This window comes from Pituophis catenifer, unplaced genomic scaffold (assembly GCF_029215685.1).
Source record: "Pituophis catenifer annectens isolate HBS135680 unplaced genomic scaffold, rPitCat1.0.hap2 SCAF_7, whole genome shotgun sequence".
In the NCBI taxonomy this organism is placed as follows: domain Eukaryota; kingdom Metazoa; phylum Chordata; class Lepidosauria; order Squamata; family Colubridae; genus Pituophis; species Pituophis catenifer.
The window spans coordinates 7,293,610-7,317,433 of NW_027256887.1; the positions used below are offsets into that span (position 1 = coordinate 7,293,610).

The 23,824-nt window shown below is 41.5% G+C and overlaps 1 protein-coding gene across 1 annotated transcript in view; it reads left to right on the plus strand.

Moving 5' to 3' along the window:
• The window catches only part of CRACR2A (calcium release activated channel regulator 2A), a 62,687-nt gene that overhangs the window by 9,454 nt on the left and 29,409 nt on the right, over positions 1-23,824 (plus strand). The window contains exons 4-11 of the mRNA XM_070947532.1: positions 1,043-1,189; positions 2,193-2,283; positions 5,117-5,212; positions 10,094-10,281; positions 16,025-16,096; positions 17,920-17,968; positions 20,740-20,828; positions 23,336-23,645. Of these exons, the coding sequence (XP_070803633.1) occupies positions 1,043-1,189; positions 2,193-2,283; positions 5,117-5,212; positions 10,094-10,281; positions 16,025-16,096; positions 17,920-17,968; positions 20,740-20,828; positions 23,336-23,645 (1,042 nt within the window). The remainder of the gene's footprint in view (positions 1-1,042; positions 1,190-2,192; positions 2,284-5,116; positions 5,213-10,093; positions 10,282-16,024; positions 16,097-17,919; positions 17,969-20,739; positions 20,829-23,335; positions 23,646-23,824) is intronic.

Below are 23,824 nucleotides of genomic sequence, written 5' to 3' on the forward strand. Positions count from 1 at the left end.
TTCTGTGGTTCTCTATTTTATTCTCCCCTTTTGTCATCTGCTCTGCGACCCAACTGGAATCCTGTTTTCCAGAGTGGAAAATGGGATCCTCTAGAACGTTTTGGCGGTTGCTTTCCACTTGTTGCACTCAAGTAATGAGTGGGAACAATTAACCAGTGGAACAACTGGCCTCCAGAAGTTGTGGGTGCTCCATCATTGGAGGTTTTGGGCTCAGTTATGGTTGTAAGTCAAAAACTACCTGGATTTACTTTGATAAGGTTTTTATCTACCGTGTTTCCCTGAAAATAAGACCCCGTCTTATATTTTTTTGAACCCCGAAATAAGCGCTTGGCCTTATTTTCAGGGAAGTCTTTATTATTTTGGGGCGCATGGAGCAAGATGGGGCTTCTCTTGCTGTCTTACCTGATTTCCAGCTCTGCATTTAAATATTTTCGGAGGGAGGCTTATTTTAGCACATGCGCTCAAAAGCCCGATTGGGTTTATTATCAGGGGGATGTCTTATTTTTGGGGAAACAGGGTAGTTTTTATTCTCTGTTCGCTGCCTACAGTCATAAGTTTTGTTTTCTTTTTTTTTATTTATATGTCGCCCTTCTCCGGAGACTCAGGGCGGCTTACAATGCGTTAAGCAATAGCCTTCATCCTTTTGTATATTTTATACAAAGTCAGTTTATTGCCCCCACAAACCGGGTCTTCATTTTACCTACCTTAGAAAGGATGGAAGGCTGAGTCAACCTTGAGCCTGGTGAGAATTGAACTCGCAGTAATTGCAGGCAGCTGGAAGCTAAATACTACCTTTTAACAGTAGCATTAGTCTGCTGCGCCACTCAGGCTCAAGTTTAAGATGAAAGACCACGTAAGTTCAATAAATAAATGAAATCAGAATTGAAAAAAAAGAAAAGGAAAGGAAAAAGCCACCGATTCTCTCATCTGTCCTCAGGATTCTTACTTTATGGCACCAGAATGCTAAAATTATATTTTCTATTGAAACCTCTGAGAATTAGATCCTAACCTGCATTTCTTTTTCTTTTTTCTTTTCCCCCAGTGAAGACAATGTGAAGAAGCTCTGGCTGCATCTGAAGAAACATGTGCCTCACCTACTTTCCAATTTCGAAGAATTCCTGACAAAAATCTTCTCTCAGCTCCACGAAGCTGATGATGAAAAGAACACCTTGGAGTGCGCCCTGCAAAAGTAAATGCTTCTTTTATGAGAGTTTCTCGGGATTTTTTTACCTCATATTTCTTTCATTGGGATTCTTTTGGGGCAGAAAATTAGTGCGTAACGCATGTTGAAAGCTACAGCAGCAGGTTTGATGGGATCCATGCGAGGTTATATATTTTCACAGCCCTCTTTTTGACTCATGCAGTATACAGGTCCTCAATGGAAGGCAGGTTGGTAGCCATTGTCTCTTTTGCAGTTCTAATTATCCTCTGAAGTCTGTGTCTGTCTTGTTGGGTTGCAGAGCCAAACCAGACAGTTATAGAGGTGCAGATGACAGATGCCATGTAGGATGTACTGATAGTCCTCGATTTACGGCCACAATTGAGTCCCAACATTTCTGTTGCTATAATGAGACAGTTATTAAGTGAATTTTGCTCCATTTTACGACCTTTCTTGCCATAGTTATTAAGGGAATCACTTATTGCTACCCTATGAATATCATTAAGTGTTGTACCTTATGATTCTTGATGAACGTATATTTTCTTTTATGTACACTTATGTACAGCTTCTGCACCAAAGACAAATTCCTTGTGTGTCCAATCACACTTGGCCAATAAAGAATTCTATTCTATTCTATTCTATTCTATTCTATTCTATTCTATTCTATTCTATTCTATTCTATTCTATTCTATTCTATTCTATTCTATAGTTGATAAGTTAGTAACACAGTTGTGATGTGAATCTGGTGAACACAAAGTCACTTTTTTCACTGCTGTTGTAACTTTAAATGGTCACTAAATGAGCTGTTGTAACTTGAGGACTACCTGTATTGAAATGACCCTGAGCATGACTTGCAAAGCAGCTGTAGATTTATCTGGTACATTTGCCTGCCTATCCACACTGGACTTTCTCTTAAAAAGAGGATTATACGGTTTCTCGTCTCTCTTTTTTGCTGGTGCTTTTTTTTTTTTTTTTTTTTGCTGGTGCTCCAACCAAGATGTAATTTATTGTATTTTTTAAAATCCCATATCAGCAAAATGTCTGCCTACGATGATGAAATCCAGTATCTGTATGAAGAAATGGAGCAGCAGATCAAAACCGAGAAAGAAAAAGTCGTGTTGGAGGCAAGTATAACTTTTAATATGGGCAGTGGTGGGGTGCATCAGGTTAAACAAATGGTTCTGTGAGAGAGTGTTCTGCATGCGCACACGGGCTACACGCGCCCACACGCCTAACACACTTGCACGCAGCGTTCAAAATGCAGCAATTTGAAGCTCAGCTGGTTACCTTCTGAGGCAGCCCCAGTAAATAGAACAGCGGAGGCGCAAAAATCAGCTGTGCTGCGTGAATCAGCTGAGCCGGAAAGAAGGAAATATAGAACAGGATAGGGCAGGTGCGGGTGGGCGGGGCCAGCTGATAGTTGGAATTACTGGTTCGCCCGAACTCAGGGATGAAATCCAGCAGGTTCTGACAGGTTCTGGAGAACCGGTAGCGGAAATTTTGAGTACTTCAGAGAACTGGTAGCGGAAATTTTGAGTAGTTCGGAGAACCGGCAAATACCACCTCTGGCTGGCCCCAGGAGTGGGGAGGGAATGGGGATTTTACAGTATTCTTCCCCAGGAGTGGAGTGGGAATGGAGATTTTGCAGTATTCTTGCCCAGGAGTGAAGAGGGAAATGGGGATTTTGCAGTATCCTTTCCCTGGAGTGAGGTGGGAATGGAGATTTTGCAGCATCCTTCCCCAGGAGTGAAGAGGGAATGGAGATTTTGCAGTATCCTTCCCCAGGAGTGAAGAGGGAATGGGGATTTTGCAGTATCCTTCCCCTGGAGTGAAGAGGGAATGTGGATTTTGCAGTATCCTTTCCCAGGAATGAAGAGGGAATGGGGATTTTGCAGTATCCTTCCCCTGGAGTGAAGAGGGAATGGGGATTTTGCAGTATCCTTCTCCTGGAGTGGGGTGGGAATGGAGATTTTGCAGTATTCTTCCCCTGCCACGCCCACCAAGCAGCACCACGCCCACCAAGCCACGCCCACAGAACTGGTAGTAAAAAAAATTGGGATTTCACCACTGCCTGAACTGGTCCAAATCATCAGCAGAGCACTACTGAATATGGGTGTGAAAGGACTGATGGATGTAGAATATGACTGCAGAGTTATTCTCGCACTATAATAGTAAAATAAACTATGGCGCCAAGCATTGGATCTTGTAATTTAAGAATTTAAATGCCTGACCTCATTCCTTTTGTCTTTAAAATCCCCATTCTCTCTTCAGATTCTCCTTTCTGGGCATCACCATATTCTGCCTTTCTTGATGCATTCTAGTTAACAATACAGATGGTCCCCAGTTTATGACTAATGGAATCTGCCCATTACGGTTGCAAGTCAAGATGGTCGTAAAGCAGGCCATCTCATAACCAACCTGATTTTACAAGCTTTTTTTTTTTTTTTTAATGGAGCTTGTTAAGCTCCGTTGTTCATTATGGGCATTTTTTTTTTTTTTTTGCCAAAAGTTGGAAGTAAACAGTGGCTTTCGACAAAAATGTAACTCGTGACTGCAGGACATCGCAAGCAGCTCTCAAAGCGAGCTGGTTCCTGAGCCCCTAAGTTTCTCCTTAGTTCTAAGTTGCTTCTCTCCTTGATTAGTTTCCACCCATTGCTTCTTGTCCTGCCCTCAGGGGTTTTGGAGAATAGCTTTGCTCCCTCTTCTTTGTGGCAGCCCCTGAGATATTTGAAGACTGCTTTCATGTCTCCCCTAGTCCTTCCTTTCATTAAAATAGACATACCCAGTTCCTGCAACCGTTCTTCATATGTTTTAGCCTCCAGTCCCTTCATCATCTTTGTTGCTCTTCTCTGCACTCTTTCTAGAGTCTCCACATCTTTTTTACATCGTGGCGACCAAAACTGGATGCCGTATTCCAAGTGTGGCCTTACCAAGCTTACTTACTTACATGTCTTTAGTTCCAGGTTGGTTCTCACTTTAATGAGCTTCCATCCATGGCTTCTTGTCCTGCCCTCAGGTGCTTTTGGAGAATAGGTTGACCCCCTCTTCTCTGTGACAGCCCTTCAAACATTGGACGACTGCTATCATATCACCACTAGTCCTTCTTTTTCTTAAGACTAGATAAACCTAAGTTTCCTCAATTGTTCATTGTATGGACTTCTTATCATCTCTTTTTTTTTAACCTGTACGAAGCATACCAAAAAGTTCTTTATGTATGTGTGTGTATCAGTGGTGGGTTCCCCCCGGTTCTGACCGGTTCTATAGAACCGGTAGTAAAACCGGCGGGAGGCTCCGCCCACTGACCCTGACGTCATCAGAAGCTATCTGCGCATGCGCAGAAGCGCGCAATCCCGTTGTGAACCGGTAGTAAAGGTAAGTAGAACCCATCCCTGGTGTATATGTGCGCATATGTGTTTAGTGTGTGTGGTTTTTTCCCCGCACGTATGCATTGCAAAACAACAACGCTCACCGCCAGTTTATTCTTATAATTGGCTGTTTTGTTGACTCTAGACCAGTGGTGTCAAACGCAAGGCCCGGGGGCAGATTTGGCCCGCGGAGTGCTTAGATCTGGCCCGCGGGGCCGCTCTGCAAACAGTGAAAGACCAGCCTGTGGTGCCTCTGCCATCAAAAATGGAGCTTGCAAGGGCCACCTGTGCCCCCTCCCCACCCCCGAGCTCTGTTTATGCTGGCAGAGGGTTGCAGGAGGCCGTCGCAGCCGAAAACGGAGCTCGGGAGCCCGTTTTCGCTGGCAGAGCGCTCGGGCCACCACAGCCCCCCCCTCTGACACAAGTGATGTCATGCTGGCCACACCCACCCTGGCCCCGCCCACCCCAGCCCCCCAAGCTCATACACAACTCTGATGCGGCCCTCAATGAAATCCAGTTTGACACCCCTGCGCCTAGACAGTGTTTTTAGCTAAAACCCTCTTGCTCTTTTTATTATTGTCCAATTTCGCAGGGCGCTGAGAGGTTCCAGTCCCGACAGCAGGTACTGGAAGAAAAACTTGTCGAAAAGGAGAAGGAATTCGAGCAGCTGTCTCAGAAGCAGAAAATAGTAGGTGGAAATTACGCTGTTGCAATTGCAGCAATTTTTTTAAGTAAGCTTAGCCATACGGTGGCAGTCTGCTATATCATTTTAGCTGCACTTGTAAGAAAGCCCATTAGCTTTGAACCAAGTCTCGGCGCCACTTCAATGGTTGCTATAACTATTGGTTCCTTTATGGAAAGATGTCTATGATTGACCATTTCATCTGTCTAGGACATTCCAGAAAATATGAGAAATTGAAACTCTTTTTATGTTTAGTACTTTATTCTTCAAATTAAATTTAATCCTCAGAAATTTTATTTTTAAACTTCTTTTTAATTTATTGTTATTGTCAAGGAAAATAACCAAAAAGGAATAATAACGGTAAAGAAGAAAAAACAACAACAAGGCAAGCAATAGGATACATGTAAATAACAAACAAATTACGAATAACCAGCAGATTGAAAATATTATATAACTAATTGCACTAGTGTCAGAAGCACTGAAGCACTTCCGGGTTGAAAGGATAAGCAGGTGACATCACCATTGCCCAGAGGACATCCAGTTGGGGGCTCCTTTCAGGTCCCTGGCAGGAGCTGGAGCAAAGGACGGGAGCTCAACCCTACCCAACGGCAGCACGCAGGTCTCAAACGCAGGCTTGCTAATCTCCATCCCAGCCCCCTAAAGGAGCCATCGTGCTCCTTTATATGGCTAATATATTTTAATTAATCTTTAACAACTTAAAGTACTACAGGTAGTCCTCGACTTACAGCAGTTCATAGAGTGACCGTTCAAATCTACAACGGCACTGAAAAAAGTGATTTACGACCCTTTTTCACACTTACAACCATTGCAGCGTCCCCCATGGACCCACGATCCAAATTTAGACAACTGACTCATATTTATGACGGTTGCAGACTGAGTCGCGTGATCCCCTTTTGCGACCTTCTGACAAGTCAACGGGGGGTGGGGGGAGCCAGATTCACTTAACAACTGCGTTACTAACTTAACGAATGCAGTGATTCTCTTACCAACTATGGCGAGAGAGAGGTCGTAAAATGGGGCAAAACTCACTTAACGTCTTGTGTCGCTTCCCAACAAGAAAATTTTGGGCTCCGTGGTGGTCATAAGTCGAAGAGTACCTGTATTATGTGACGGTTTGCTTGCTTTCTGGAATATTCCACTGAACAAAATGTCAAAAAAGCAAAGTTTTTTTTTTTATATCAAGGCAACCTGGTCTGCCCAAACATAAATAAATATAAATGTAACACCCTAAAAAGCAAAGACTTTTATTTCTTCTGTTTCCTCTGAAAGAAAAGAAACAGGGACCTTAAAAGCCACCACACCAGACGTGGGTTTCAGCAGGTTCTGACCAGTTCTGGAGAACCGGTATCGGAAATTTTGAGTAGTTCGGAGAACCGGTAAATACCACCTCTGACTGGCCCCGCCCCCATCTTGGCTTTGCCTCCCGAGTCCCAGCTGATTGGGAGGAAATGGGGATTTTATTTATTTATTACATGTATTTATATGCTGCCATTCTCCCGAAGGACTCAGGGCGGCGAACACAAGTTAAGAAACAAGTACAATAAAATCATAATTTAATCCAAATAATTAATTAGTAGTAAATAATAAAGCCCGGAATCAGTCTCAGCCTATTTGTTTGAAAAGCCAAGTCTTCAAGTCCCGACGGAAGGAGCGGAGATCAGGAGCCGTCCGGAGCTCAGTAAGTAATTCATTCCAGAGGGTGGGAGCGCCCACAGAGAACGCCCTACCCCTGGGCACAGCAAGACGACATTGGCTCGCCGTCGGAACCCTGAAGAGAGCGGCCCTATGTGAGCGAACAGGACGGTGAGAGGCAGGCAGGAGAAGGTCATGCAAATATCCCGGACCTAAGTCATGAAGGGCCTTATAGGTGAGGACTAGCACCTTGAAGTGGACCCGGAGAACCACTGGTAACCAGTGCAGCTCACGCAGGAGGGGTGTTATATGGGAGTAACGAGGGGCTCCCATAACAACCCGTGCGGCTGCATTCTGGATCAGCTGGAGTCTCCGGGTGCATCTCAGGGGCAGGCCCATGTAGAGGGAATTGCAGTAATCCAAGCGGGAAGTAACTAGGGCATGAGTGACTGTGCGAAGGTCATCTCGGTCCAGGAAAGGGCGCAACTGGCGCACCAGGCGAACCTGTGCGAAGGCCCCCCTGGTCACGGACATTAGATGGTCTTTTGCAGTATCCTTCCCCTGGAGTGGGGAGGGAATGGAGATTTTACTGTATCCTTCCCCTGCCACACCCACCAAGCCACACCCACCAAGCCATGCCACGCCCACCAAGCCACACCCACAGAACCGGTAGTAAAAAAAATCGAAATCCACCACAGCACCACACCGCCTGACCGATAGGACCTCCGGAACAAATCCTTTTAAACAAAGATCAGCCCCTCACACTGCATTGCCCTCTGCTTATTTTTCAAGTCCGACACAGTGAATTTAACTTCTTTAGCCGGCTGGCCAGATGATCTATGTCCCATAAATATCAGCCTGACCTCTGCGGAACTGACTCAACCCAGCTCTTACTGAGAAGCTGTAAATAATCCCAAATGTTTCTTAGCGGCGTTTGAAGGTTCAAGTGTAGGTAAACCGAGAAGTTCACATGGCCTGAAAAATAACCCGTTCAGGCGGGATCGGCTTGTTGTCACTGTTCTTGGAGGATTTACGGGCCACTCCTGCTATCTCCCTTCTAACCTGTTTTTAGGGCCACGTTCGTTTTATTTGTGCTCTTTTGAAAAAGTGCCCACTTCAGCCATCAGCTGCCTTATTACATCGTTGTCATGGTAATGCTGGTTTAAGCCTAGATGATTCGATAATTGAATTTTGAAAAAAAAAAAAAAGAAGAAATGAAATGAAATGAAATGAAAATACATTTGCTTTTATTCAGAAAGATTAATTATTTATTTAGTGCAAGTGGTTCTGTAATTGATGGAATGTAAGCAGATTACAAAAGCCAGCAAATATACTGAATACATACACACACATACACACACACACACACACACATATATATATATATTCAAACACATGTGTATACATATATATATATATATATATATATATATATATATATGTTTTCTCAGGTTTTCGCGGGTGTTTGTATGTAGGTCTTTGGTTATTCGGGTCTTCTCCCACGTAAAATTGGAAGTGTCTTGGCGACGTTTCGACGAAGTCTCATTCGTCATCTTCAGGCTGGTGTTCTCGGCTTCGTGCTTCCAGGAGCAAGTATATATATATATATATATATATATACATACGTAGGAAAATTACATATATATATATATATATATATATATATATATATATCAATTTTCTTACTTCTTCGTAGGGGCTATGTGTGTTTTTCTTCTAGCCAGGTTTTCCCTACGTGCAGAAAAACCTTGGCTACGTAGGGAAAACCTGGCTAAAAGAAAAACATATATATATATGTATATATATATATATATATAGGTCTTTGGTTATTCGGGTCTTCTCCCACGTAAAATTGGAAGTGTCTTGGCGACGTTTCGACGAAGTCTCATTCGTCATCTTCAGGCTGGTGTTCTCGGCTTCGTGCTTCCAGGAGCAAAATTTGCTCCTGGAAGCACGAAGCCGAGAACACCAGCCTGAAGATGACGAATGAGACTTCGTCGAAACGTCGCCAAGACACTTCCAATTTTACGTGGGAGAAGACCCGAATAACCAAAGACCTACATACAAACACCCGCGAAAACCTGAGAAAACATATATATATATATATATATATATGCATATTCTTTCTAGCCAGGTTTTACCTACGTAAGCTAAGTTGTAGGTAAAACCTGGCTAGAAAGAATATGCACATAAAAGCCTACGAAAAAGGAAAAAAGACATATATATATATATATGAAGGAAAAACCTGGCTAGAGGAAAAACACACATATATATATATACACACACACATATATACACATACACATATGTATGTATATATATACATACGTATATACACACACATACACCCACCCACACATAAATGTACACACACACACACATATATATACAAACATATATATATAAATTTTCAAGCATAGATAAAATACATATCAAATAGTATACACCTAGTCCTCGACTTACGACAACAATGGAGCCCAAAATTTCTGTTGTTAAGCGAAACACTTTTATCCCCCATCTATTCTCTGCCTCCCGAGTCCCAACTGATCGGGAGGAAATGGGGATTTTGCAGTAACCTTCCCCTGGAGTGGGGTGGGAATGGAGATTTTACAGTATCCGTCCCAGGCCACGCCCACCAGGCCACGCCCACAGAACCGGTAGTAAAAAAAATTTGAAACCCACCACTGCATCCAAGTCATGGTTGTCCCTAAAGTGCTTCTTCAAGAGGCAACTGGACTTTCTAGTTTTTCTTTGAAGACATTTCGCTTCTCATGCGAGAAGCTTCTTCAGTTCGGACTGGATGGGGATGAGTCTGCGACCCTTGCAGACAGCTGCGTATAAATACAGTCAGAGATGAAGAAGCTTCTTGGATGAGGAGCGAAACGTCTTCAAAAAACCCCAAGAAAGTCCAGTTGCCTCCTGAAAATGCACCTTTGGGACATTTTGAATGGGTATCGAAATGAAAGTCGCCAACGTTTTTTTAAAAATTGATTTGACTTTGGGGCATCTAGAGGTCTTTGTTAAAATTTTATATGTAGATTTTTTTTTTCTTAAAAATGTATGCATTTGCATTATAGCTATCTTTGTGTTTTTCTTCTTTTTTCTGTTATAGTTTTAAAAACAATAAGAATAAATAAAAAAAACACAGCTCTGGAGGCGTTTTATGGACTTGTGCTTAATAAAAAATCCATTCCACTGGGTTTTTTTAAAATACGTTTTTTTTTCTTCATACAGTTGGACAAACAATGCAAAGAGCTACGTAATGTTAAGTATGACACGACCACGGAAAATACCAAATTGAAGGTTACTAACCAAGAGCTTCTCAGTTCGCTGGAGAGAACCTCCGAGGAGTTAATTATTGCTCAACAGCAGTTGGAAATTCTTCAGGATGAAGCTAAAAAACTGCAGGAAGAAAAGGAAATGTGAGTAATTCTGGAAAAGAGGAATTAACATAAGGAGGTTGATTTATCAAAGGACAGATACTTTATGACACAAATGAAATCGCACTGATCAGAGAGTGGCCACTGGAAGAGAAAAGTCTAAGGGTGGCCTGGAAATTTGCCCAAATGAGGTTGTTGTTGTTGTTTTTTAAATAGTTTTTATTAAACATTTTTCACCTTTAAAAACAAAAACAGAAAAAAAAAACAAGACAAACAACAATGTAAAGTAGTTTTACAGCCTTCCGTATCAGCATATATTGTTCTGGCTAATTGTTCAACCTCCCGTCTGTATGCGGATTCATCATTGTCTCGAATGAGACCGATCACCGTTGTATCATCTGCGAACTTCAGTAGTTTAACACAGTCCATCTTTGGGACTGCATCAAAGCTCAAAACCACAGCACTTCAGTCTCTCACGCAATCTCTCTTCCTTAGTTATGAATAGGTAATCTGTTACTCTTCTTAGAACACAAATAACACTTTTTTCAGCGGCTTTCAAGAGCGTCGTGTTTTTTTCCCGCCGGACGTTCTTCTCATTTTTTTTTTTTTATTGCAAAAGTTTTACAATTACATTTTCACCCCTTTTTTCACCCCCCCACCTCCCTCCCCAAACTTCCCATCCACCCTAACCCTCCCTAACCCTCCCCCCCCAGACTTCCCTATTACATACTCATAACTAATAACACTAATATATAAACCTGAACCCATCCCTCCCCCTATATAATTTTTCCTCTTTGTCTCTTTACATAAAAATATTTCTAATACATTATTTTCAAATAAAAGCTATTTGATACTTTCTGGTTTGGTATTTGTTCTGAACATATTCTATCCACCTTTTCCATTCCCATTCGTAAGTCTCTTGTGAACAATCTTTTAGATACGCTGAAATCTTCGCCATCTCTGCAAAGCTGGCCATCTTCAAAGTCCATTCCTCGATAGTAGGCAAAGCTTCATTCTTCCAATATTTACCTATCAACAATCTAGCTGCTGTTATCATATACAATATTAGTTTTATTTCACCCCGTGTAAAACCCTTAACTATACCCAATAAAAACAATTGTGGAGAAAATTGAATTTTTTTCTTCAAAACATTCTGCATGACCCACCAAATTTTTATCCAAAAAGCCTTAACTTTCCTACAGGTCCACCAAACATGATAATATGTAGCATCTACACAATCACATCTCCAACATTTTGGCTGAACATTAGGGTACATACATGACAACTTTTTAGGATCTAAATGCCATCTATAAAACATTTTATAAAAATTTTCTCTCAGGTTTTGCGACTGTGTAAATTTAACATTCTGAACCCAAATTTTTTCCCAAGTTTCCAGCATCACTGGTTCTTCAAAATTCTGTGCCCACTTAATCATACAATCTTTAACTAATTCCGTTTCTGAATCTCTTTCTAACAAAACATTATACAGCCTTTTAATATGCATTGGACCTTTCTCTCTTATATGTCTAACCAATTCTTCCTCATGCAACATAATACCAGTTTTTTGGTCCTCTTTCCATCTCATTTGTAATTGATTATATTGTAACCAGGTTAAATTAATCCCTTCGTCCAACAGTGTCTGCAATGTCTTCAGCTGCCATCTGCCCGCATCTGTAAAAAGAACCTCTTTGTATAAAAACCCCCCGAGTGACATTATATTTGTATTCCACAAGGTATGACCAAGATCCAGCCATAGCGGTATTTTATAATCCCATTTGAGTCGGTGCTTCTTCCAAACTCTCATCAAAGAATCTCTGAGTATATGACTTTTAAATACTTTATCAACTTTATCATCATAAAATAAATAAGCATGCCATCCAAATTCAAGATCAAAACTTTCTGCATTCAATATTCCAGCCTTTTTATTTCCAAACCAGTCACTTGTTAAAGTTAAAGCTGCTGCATCATAATATAACTGTAGGTTTGGGAGTTTAAGGCCTCCTCTTTCTGGAACATCTTGCATAATTTTCAATTTCACTCTCGGCTTTTTCTCGTTCCAGACAAACTTATTCACACCAGACTGCCAGACTTTCAGTTGTTTATCACTTTTAAGCACCGGAATCATTTGAAACAAAAACAGAAATCTTGGCAAAATATTCATCTTAACTGCTGCTATTCTTCCAAGTAAAGACAGTTGCAGCTTTTTCCAGGTCTCCATGTCTTTCTGAACCTCTCGCCACAACACCTCGTAATTATTTTGAAACAATTTCATATTTGATTCTGCAACCTGAATTCCAAGATATTTTACCTTAGGTACAATTTCAAAACCTGCCCTCCTTTCAAGCTCATGTTTACGATCTTGTGTCATATTCTTAACTATCATTTTAGTCTTTTTTGAGTTCAGTTTAAAACCTGAAACTCTACCATAGTCTTGTATAATGTCGTTCATCAGGATTATTGATTCCATTGGTTGTGATAGGGTAACAACCAGATCATCTGCAAATGCCTTTATTCTATAATCCTCTTGCCTTATCACTATACCTTTCAAGATTTTTGAGTCCCGTATTATATTTAGCAAGACTTCCAATGTTAATATAAATAAAAGTGGGGACAACGGACATCCCTGTCTTGTTCCTTTTTCAATTTTAAACTCTGTCGTCAAACTTCCATTAATAATAATCTGTGCTTTTTGCTCTTGATAAATTGCTGAAATCGCCTGTATAAATTGGTCCCCAAAGCCCATCTTTTTTAAAGTCTTTAGTAGAAAGTTCCAATCCACTCTATCAAAGGCTTTCTCCGCATCCAAGAAAACCAGCACTGCAGAAATCTGTTTATTCTTATCAAGATATTCCAATAAGTCTATTACTTGCCTTACATTATCCTTCATATATCTGCCCTCAATAAATCCCGCTTGGTCCTCATGAATCACTTTTTGAATTACTGGCATCAACCTGTTGGCTAATACCTTCGCATAAATTTTATAGTCTGTATTCAAAAGAGATATTGGTCTGTAGTTCTCTGGTTTTTTAGGACCAACTTGTTCCTTTGGTATCAAAGATATATAAGCAGTTGTCCAAGATGGGGGTATTTTACCCCCTTGTTGAATATTACAAAATAAATCTCTAAGTTGTTCCACCATTTCAGCTTGTAAAGTTTTGTAATACACTGCTGTCAAACCATCCGTGCCAGGCGCTTTAGCTGTTTTTAGCTGCTTAATTGCTGCTATTATCTCCTCCACTGTTATAGGGTAATTCATTCTTTCCTTTTGTTGATCAGTAATTTTTGTAATTCTCTTATCCTTTAAATATTTTTCTATAAGTCCATTCTGCACCTCTTCTTTGGCATATAATTTAGTATAATAATCCACAAAAGCTTCTTTAATTAATTTTTGTTGAAAAATTTCTTTCCCTCCAATGTCAATACTATCAATAGTCCGTATACTTTGTTTTTTCCTCAGTGTGTAAGCCAACCATCTGCCCGGTTTATTAGCATTGCAAAATGTATTATGCTTTGCGTATTGTAAACTTGTTGCAACTTGTTCCGCCATAAGCATTTGAAATTGGTCTTTCAAAAGTTTTATAGCACTTCTTATTCTTTCATCTGTTGGGTTTTTAATAAGTAACTGTTCCTTATTCTTTATTTCCATTTCCAACTCAGATCTTTTCTTTTGTCGGAACAGTCTGTGTTTAGAATTCATGTAGATAAGTACCCCTCTCATATAAGCTTTACTAGCGTCCCAAACAATTTCAATTGGGGTACCTTTATTCAAATTTATTTCAAAAAATTCTTTCAAATGCTTTTTAAGTTCTATTGTATTTTTTTCATATCTAAACAAGTTCTCATTTAATCTCCAAGAACGTCTCTCAACCTTATCCATCTCAATTTCTATCCATACAGGGCTATGGTCAGTCAAAGTTCTTGGAAAAATCTTTGTTCTTTTTGTCTTAATAAGTAAATCATTTGACAACAGAATAAAATCAATCCTAGAAAAGGATCTATGTCTATCGGAAAAAAAAGTGTAATCCAATTCATTCGGATTATGTATTCTCCAAACATCTTTTAGTTCCATATCTTCTTTCATATCAAAAAAAGTCTGCGGTAGTCTAATTCTAGACTTTGCCAAGCTCTTTTTATCTAATTTAGAATCAATTACTCCATTCCAGTCTCCCATAAATAAAATAGATCTATAGTCCCATTGCAATATTTTAGTATGTAACATCTTGTAAAAACAATCCTGTTGTTGGTTAGGAGCATAAATTCCAATCAAAAGAATTTGACCATTTGCTGTAAGCAATTCAATTGCTACAAACCTACCATCTTGATCTACTTCTATAATTTTTGCTGTTAATTTTTTATTTACATAAATAACCACACCATTCTTTTTCTGCGAAGTTGAAGATATATAATGCACTCCTAATTTTGAATTTATCAAATATTTCTGATCTTGAGTTGTAATATGTGTTTCTTGTAAGCAAATTATATCATTATTAAATTGTTTCAAATATGTAAATATTTTCTTCCTTTTCTGTGCTGAATTCAACCCATTAACATTCCAAGATAGACACTTAAGGGTCATCGGCCTGTTTCTGGAGCGCAGAGCAAAATATTTGAAGTTCATCCAAAAGCTTCGATCTTGCTCTTCCCATAGCTCCACTCTCTTGTGGGGTACTCTTAGCTGCCATCTTGTCTTGTCTTTCCTGTTGTTGTTGTTGCTTTTGTTTAAGTAGCTTGGATTGAGCTCTAGTTATACGTTGATCTTTAACTTCAGTCAGCTGAATCAAATCCAAAATTGGAGAAGAATCCAGCAAGGGCTCACTCAGAAAACCTCCTTCTGCACCTTGCACATTTTCTAATTCTTGCTTGGGCTGTTCTTCCGACTGCCTCTCTTCACTCTCCTTAATCTCCAAAACTGTAGATGTACGTGGAGATGGTGTTCTTTCCTTAAGAATAGTACTATAAAAATGTTGTGCCTTCTCCACGGTATTCAATCGATATCCTTCTCCCTTATATCTAAAAATTATCCCAGCTGGTGCATCCCACCGGAAGGGCTCAACCTGTGCCCTGCTGTCTCTGCTCCTGCAATCTTCAAGATTTCGGAGTTTTCGAGCCGCTCCTCGTTCGCGGGGCGGCTCTACAGGCGGCGGGGCTGGCGGTCTTAGAAAATCACCGCCGTCGCCGAAGCTCGCAAACCCGACGTTCTTCTCATTTTGTTCTTAGTTTCATGGAATTTTAGTGAACGCAAAACTTGAAAAGTCTGTTTGTTTTTTTTATTATCAGAGAAGAGATTCAAGCTACACACTTATTAGGAACATTAATTTTATGACGTCGCCGCTGATTCTTTTCTTAGATTATGATTTGGATCATCCGGGAGAGAGAATAAACAATAAGTTGAACAGACAAACATTCAGCAAGACGTGGAATACGATTTGCTGATTTTGCTTGGTTAACATTGAGGAAAGTCTTCAGAGCTTCATTGAACTAATGCTGCATCTGTAAAATTGTAGGGTTTTTTTTTTTCCCCACCCCATAAAAATGAAAGTTTAACAATCTTCCCACACTGGATCTTTGCTTTACTTTTATTGTGTCTCAAGAGCAATTTTCTGTCCGGCTTTAGATTAAAAGTAGCCATTAACAATAAATAAACTGGAGTAATTAGGAATTTAGTCCGTTTCTGTAGTTATTAGTGCCATACTTAACAAGAGAAAGTAAATCACAGCTCTATTGGTGTTTCGTCTAAGCAGGTCGAACTGGATTTTACATAACCCTTCTTTTGTTTCCTCTCCAGTGAGATTTGCCGGGTGACAGAAATATTAGAGAGGGAGAAATTAGGACTTCTTAAACAATTGGATTTTTTGAGGTAAGAAGATTTCCAAAACAAGTTTTGTGTGTCTTCATGTGTGCGTGTGGAAGTCATCTTCCTTTTTGATGAATGTGTTCTTTATCGCGGGAATTGTATAAGGAAGACAAAGCTGTTTGTTTAAATAAAAACAGGTCAGGGACTGAATGCACATACATATTTTTCCCGGTAAAATTGGAGCATTTATCATAAAATCTAGGTTGGGTCATTCTAGATGGGCCAGTGAGACAGGGAAGGCCACTGGGGCTTCCATTAATGGCAAAAATTAAGTACCGTATTTTTCGGAGTATAAGACACACCTACCTTTTTTGGGGAGGAAAACAAGAAAAAAAAAATCTGCCTCTGCCGCCCAGCAATTTGCCTCCTTGCAGCAAACAGTAAACAGCCTGTTTCATTTTCATTTTCAGCACAGCCTGATTAGCACAAGCAGCTGATTGTCGGTTGGATCGGCCTCCCGAGGATCAGCTGTTTCAGGCTGCACGGATTGCCATAGCCTTTTGCCCCCTCCACATGCCCCGTCTTTGGCCTCCACACTTTTCCGCCCGTTCTGGCCTGAGGGGATCGGAATGGGCGGGAAACGACCGCGCCTCGTTTGTCTTGATTCAGTTGCGTAGTTTTCAACTTACGAGCTGCTCGGAACTGCTTACGTCTTCTTCTGCTTGGCTCCATCCTTAATTTGTGACTCTGTAATTCACCAGTAGAAGAAACGTATCAAATCCTAGCATTCAGAACCTACTTTTTAAAAAATGACATCTCAGAAGTTCCCCACAAAACAAAAATAGGAATAAAATACAACCATTTGGCCAGGATAAATACTTTGCCCCCAGATTGGAAAAGTTTACTGGTAAATGGGCAGTCTTGAAAGATATCCTTTAATTTTGGTGTTTTTCCTTCTCTCTCTCCTTCCCTCCCTCCCTCTTCCTTCCATCCCTTTCTTCCCATCTCCCTCCCTCCTCCCTCCCTCCCACCCTCTCTCTTCCTTCCTTCCTTCCTTCTTCCCTTCTTACTTCTCTTCCTGTCTTCCCATCTCCCTCCCTCCTCCCTCCCTTTTCCTTCCGTTCCTTTCTTCCCACCTCCCTCTCTTTCCTTCCTTCCTTCCTTTCCTTCCTTCCCCCCTCTTCCTTCCATTCTTTCTTCCCATCTCCCTCCCTCCTCCCTCCCTCCCTTTTCCTTCCATTCTTTCTTCCCACCTCCCTCTCTTTCCTTCCTTCCTTTCCTTCCTTCCTTCCTTCCCTCCCTCCCTCTTCCTTCCCTCCCTTTCTTCCCATCTCCTTCCCTCCCTTTTCCTTCCATTCTTTCTTCCCATCTCCCTCCCTCCTCCCTCCCTCCCTTTTCCTTCCGTTCTTTCTTCCCACCTCCCTCTCTTTCCTTCCTTCCCTCCCTCCCTCTTCCTTCCATCCCTTTCTTCCATCTCCCTCCCTCCTCCCTCCCTCCCTTTTCCTTCCGTTCCTTTCTTCCCACCTCCCTCCCTTTTTTTCCTTCCTTCCTTCCTTCCTTCCTTCTTTCCTTCCTTCCTTCCTTCCTCCCTTCCTTTCCTTCCTTCCTTCCTTCCCTCCCTCCCTCTTCCTTCCATCCCTTTCTTCCCATCTCCCTCCCTCCTCCCTCCCTCCTTTTTCCTTCTGTTCTTTCTTCCCACCTCCCTCTCTTTCCTTCCTTCCTTCCTTTCCTTCCTTCCTTCCCTCCCTCCCTCTTCCTTCCCTCCCTTTCTTCCCATCTCCCTCCCTCCTCCCTCCCTCTGTTTTCCTTCTGTTCCTTTCTTCCCATCTCCCTTTCTTTCCTTTTTTCCTTCCTTCCTTCCTTCCTTCCTTCCTTCCTCATCACAGGGAAAGGAACAAACATCTGAGTGATGAACGTGACGTGTGTCTTCAGCGGGTACGTTCCGTAGCTTTTCGGCTAAAAAGGGTGGGTTAGGGTCTGGCTGGGGAGAACAGAGGACTCAGCTTTCTGGATGGCCAGAGGGTCGGTCACCTGTCAAATCAAAAATGAAATGATTTATTGGTCATTATAAGCCCCTGGTCTTGAAAGCAGGAGCAGCAAGCCCCCTGACTGACCATGTCCTTTTGATTCGATGTGATATCCTTGATACTTTTGGAAAAAATGTCCATCTGGGTTCAGTTCCAAGTGGGGAGAAAGACACTGGAAACATGGAGGGTGTTTGGAAAGATGGTTTAATGGTGGACGGGACCCCATGGTTTGAAGTCCTGGGTAGCTGACCACATGGATGGAGAGCGAGATATATTTATATCCTTTCTTGGGCTTTGAACTTGCTTCCTGTTCCTGTGAAAGAACAACCGATTGGTTGTCAGATTCCCATGGGCCATGCAGGGGTAACTTTGTAGGTTGTCTTGAGTCCCAGGCTTGGTTGAATCTTGCTGGGTGATGCAATCTTCGCAGGTGCCATGTGGTGAGATGGGTAGAGGGCTAATCCTATTACGTCCTGAGGATGAAGATCCTTTGTCTTGTAGATAAACTGGCCCAGCCTTTTGTCTTGTAGATAGGATGGCCCAGTCTTTCTGGGGCAAAGGCGGGGGCTGCTTTCCAAGAGCATGTATCTCCTTTTCTTATCCAGGGAGGTATAATATTCTGCCTTTTTAATATTTCCTAGAATATTTCATTCTTCTAGGAGAGGGGTGGGTGCTAACTTCCTACAATACCGGAATATGTATTTATTTCTTTTTTTGATAATGATTCCATCACAGACTACAAATTCTGGAGCTTAATTGTCTGGCACCCGGCTTACGCAGCAAAATTCCAAAATTTGTTTTGAAATTCAGATCTCAATTTATAAGGCTGCCCCCCCAACTCCCAGAATTCCTGAGCCCAGCCATGCTGACTAAGGAGCCATGCTGGCTCAGGAATTCTGGGAGTTGAAGTCATAACACAAGCCTGACTAGGTGGCTCAGTGGCTAAGACACTGAGCTGGTCGATCAGAAAGGTCGGCAGTTCGGCGGTTCGAATCCCTAGTAACTGCTCTCCTGCGTGAGCAAGGGGTTGGACTAGATGACCTCCAAGGTCCCTTCCAACATCATTTCCCACCTCTGGCTTAGTTTTAGTTTAGTTTAGTTTTATTAAATTTATATACCGCCCTACTCCCGAAGGACTCAGGGCGGTGAACAGGCACAGGATAAAATACAGAAATACAAAAGTTAAAAACAATTTAAAACCAAATTAAATAATTTAGCCCACGACAATTAAAATCCCGATAAATTTAAAACAAATTAAAATTTCAATTTAAAATTTAAAAGAAAAGGGAGAAAAATTAGGCCAGGCCGGCTTGCTGGAATAGGAGGGTCTTAAGAGCACGGCGGAAGGTGTGTAGATCCGGGATCCTCCGTATCTCCGGGGGGAGCTCGTTCCAGATAGTGGGTGCCCCCACAGAGAAGGCCCTCCCCCTGGGGGCCGCCAGTCGACACTGCTTGGCTGACGGCACCCGGAGGAGCCCCTCTCTATGAGAGCGTACCGGCCAGTGGGAGGCTGTTTGTGGTAGTAGGCGGTCCCGTAAATAACCAGGTCCTAAGCCATGGAGCGCTTTAAAGGTGGTAAAAGAAGATCCATGTCTGAAGACCAGATATTTCATCCTACTACTCATGCCCTAATCAATGACCCAAAGGAGGACAAAGGATTTTTCTAGAAGCTGTTGGACGCTGGAGACAGAGCCTAGAGCTATTGAAAGAGAAAATTCTCACGTGTTATAAATCATTAACAACTTAAAATGCGATAGGTCAGTGATGGCTAACCTTTTTACCGTCACGTGCCAAAAACAGGGAGAGCACAGGGGGTCACGCGCGTGCATGCCCACACCCATAATCCAATGTGCCCCCCCCAGATGCTCGCACGACCCACCCACCTGCACTCCCCCCACTTTTGGCATGCGATGGTCCGGTGGGCCCAGTTGGCCCGTTTTTTCGCCCTCCCCAGGCTCCAGAGGCTTTCTTGGAGTCTGGGGAGGGCGAAAACAGCCTTCCCCCACGCCCAGAGCCCCTCCGGAGGCCGGAAAAGGCCTGTTTGCTGACTTCCGGTGGGACAGGAAGGCCCAAAAATCAGCTGTGCACACCGGAGCTGAAGTAGGGCAACGTTTGCATTCCCACCGATATGGCTCCACGTGCCACCTGTGGCACGCGTGCCATAGGTTTGCCATCACGGCTATAGGTAGTCCTCAGCTTACAATGGTTTGCTTAGTGACCATTTGAACACCATTACGACAACACTGAAAAGAGTGACTTATGACCGTTTTTCAAACTTTTGACTATTGCAGCATCCCCATGGTGAGGTAATTTACAGTGAGATGCTTGACAAACTGACTCATATTTATGACGGTTACAATGTCCCGGGATCACGTGATCCCCTTTTGCGACCTTTTGACAAACAACGTCCAGTGGGGAAGCAAGAGTCACTTAACAACTGTGTCACTAACTTAACCACACTTCAGTGATTCACTTAACAACCGTGGCAAGAAAGGTCGTAAAACGGGGCAAAATTCACTTCACAAATGTCTCACTTAGCAAGAGACATTTTGGGCTCAATTGTGGTCGTACGTCGAGGATTACCTGGTAAAAAACAAGCTTATCTATATAGTTTTGACATTCTTTGACATCTACTTTTTATTAAGTATATTTTGACAGTTTAAAACAATGTTTTTACAGAAATCTGGGTATGAGGGCCCTGTCAGTCGGAAACAAAGGTCTGGCTCAATTATTGGCAAATATATTGAGAGAAGAAGTTCACTGAAGAGGTAAGCCTTCCATTTTGTCTTGGGCGCATTATTATTATTATTATTATTATTATTATTATTATTATTATTATTATTATTATTATTATTATTATTATTTAGATAACTTACAGAATTGGACAGTATTCATAGTACAGCAAGAAACAATGCTTCCTTATTTTTTTTCAATATATTGTTTTTATTTAAAGGCATTTTTACCATTTGCTGGAAATATCCCCTGACTAGAAATTTTACATGGGATATAGTCCTCAATGTATGACCACAGCTGAGCCCAGAATTCATGTTGCTAAAGTGAGAAATTTGCTAAGCGAGTCTTGCCCGCTTTTGCGACTTTTCTTGCCACTGTTGTTAAGTGAATCAATGCAGTTGTTACATTAGTAACATGGTTGTTAAGTGAATCTGGTTTCCCCCTTGACGTTGCTTGTCAGAAAGTCACAAAAGGAGAGATCATAGGACCCTGGGACACTGCAACCGTCATAAATATGAGTCAGTGGGCAAGCATCCGAATGACCATGGGGATGCTGCAATGGTCATAAGTGTGAAAAATGGTCCTAAGTCACTTTTTCCAGTGCTGTTGTAAATTCAAATGGTCACTAAGTGAACTGCTGTAAGTCGAGGACTCCCTGTAGTACTTTAAGTTGTTAATTATTAATTAAAACATATTAGCCATATAAAGGAGCACGCTGACTCCTTTAGGAGGCTGGGATGGAGATTAGCAAGCCTGCGTTTGAGACCTGCGTGCTGCCATTGGGTAGGGTTGAGCGCCTGTCCTTTGCTCCAGCTCCTGCCAGGGACCTGAAAGGAGCCCCCAACTGGATGTCCTCTGGGCAATGGTGATGTCACCTGCTAATCCTTTCAACTAGGGGTAAAATCCTCCTAGTTTGCACCGGATTGGGCGATCTGGTAGCGATCTTGGCGGCTGGTTCGACGATCCAGTAGCGATGGCGGAGCAAAGTTCCACCCACCTGCCTGGGTGTTGTCACTTCCTGGTTTTAACCAGGAAGTAATGTGTTCATTACTTTCTACGGATGCGTAGAAGGTTTTGCGCATGTGTAGAAAGTATGTGCGTGCATGTGACACGCGCACGCGCACGAACTTCCAAACCGGTAAGGAAGGTAAGTAGATTTCACCCCTGCTTTCAATCCAGAAGTGCCTCAGTGCTTCTGACTCCAGTGCAATTAACCATATAATATTTTCAATCTGCTGGTTATTCGTAATTTGTTTGTTATTTACATGTATCCTATTGCTTGCATTGCTGTTGTTTTTTCTTCTTTACCATATTATTCCTTTTTGGTTATTTTCCTTGTCAATAATAATAAATTAAAATGAAGTTTAAAAATAAAATTTTGAAAAAATGAACATTCTACAAAATTTATCATTTGGAGAATAAGTTCTAAATATAAAAAGTCGCATGGCAAGAGTTTCAATTTCTCATATTTTCTGAAATGTCCGAGATCTAGACAGATGAATTGGTTAGTCATAGACATCTTTCCATAAAGGAACCAATGGTTATAGCAACCGTTGAAGTGACAGTGAGAAGCAAATTTGTCCAAAAACATTCTAAAAACAAATGTGACTCTATTGATTGGCACTTAATAGTTGCGTTTCATTGAAATAAAAGATAATATATAATTTTGACTTAGAGTGAAAGTGCGTTGACTTATAAAGATTTGAATATTCTTCTGATATTTTGAAAATCCAGTTCATGTACTGGATATTCCTCAGCTATGTTTGAGTTCAGATATGAAAAGCAATAAGCTTTTGTGAAAATATTTACAGACCCCTTGCATCCTGGACATAAACTGTTTCAACTCCTGCCTTCAAAACGACGCTATAGAGCACTGCACACCAGAACAACTAGACACAAGGACAGTTTTTTCCCGAACGCCATCACTCTGCTAAACAAATAATTCCCTCAACACTGTCAAACTATTCACTAAGTCTGCCCTGCTATTAATCTTCTTATCGTTCCTATCACCCATCTCCTCCCACTTGACTGCATGACTGTAACCTTGTTCCTGGTATCCTTAAGATTTATATTGACTGTTTCCTAATATGATTCGATTGATTATCTGTTCCCTATGACTATCATTAAGTGTTGTACCTTATGATTCTTGACGAATGTATCTTTTCTTTTATGTACACCGAGAGCGTATGCACCAAGACAAATTCCTTGTGTGTCCAATCACACTTGGCCAATAAAGAATTCTATTCTATTCTATTCTATTCTATTCTATTCTATTCTATTCTATTCTATTCTATTCTATTCTATTCTATTCTATTCTATTCTATTCTATTCTTATTCCCTCCTCCCTACCCTACCCTACCCTACCCTACCCTACCCTACCCTACCCTACCCTACCCCTATTCTATTCTATTCTATTCTATTCTATTCTATTCTATTCTATTCTATTCTATTCTATTCTATTCTATTCTAAGCAACGTTCAGGTTTCCACTAGGATATAAATGACTGAGTTGTGTGCTTGTGTTTTTCCTAATCGCTTTCCAGCGAGCCTTCCGAAGATGAGACGTTTAGCGCATCCCACATAAGAAGTGCCCTTAGTATGAATGTGGATCTTTCTGAGCCTCCTAAGCCTGGCGAGCTGACCCAGAGGAAGCACTTCAGAAGGCTAATATCCATTGAAGAAGACCATCTACCGCATCTTCTGAACAGGACAGAGAGGCAACTAATACGGTGGTCTGAAGAAGATGAAGATAAACGAGGACCAGATATGAACGGAGTCCAACGGCAGCCACAGGTTGAACCGTCTCAAGCCTCACCTAGGGAAGAGCCCGTAGGAAAAGAAACCCTGACAAATGTAAGGAACAAAACTGAATTATTTAGATTTTACGGAAGAGAATATTTGTAGTTTACGGTTGAACTCTGGGGTCCTTGGTGCTCTCGGAGGTGGGTTGTTTTCTTGCAGATTTTAGATTTTATTTTGGATGAACAGAGATGGGTTTCAGCAGGTTCTGACCAGTTCTGGAGAACTGGTAG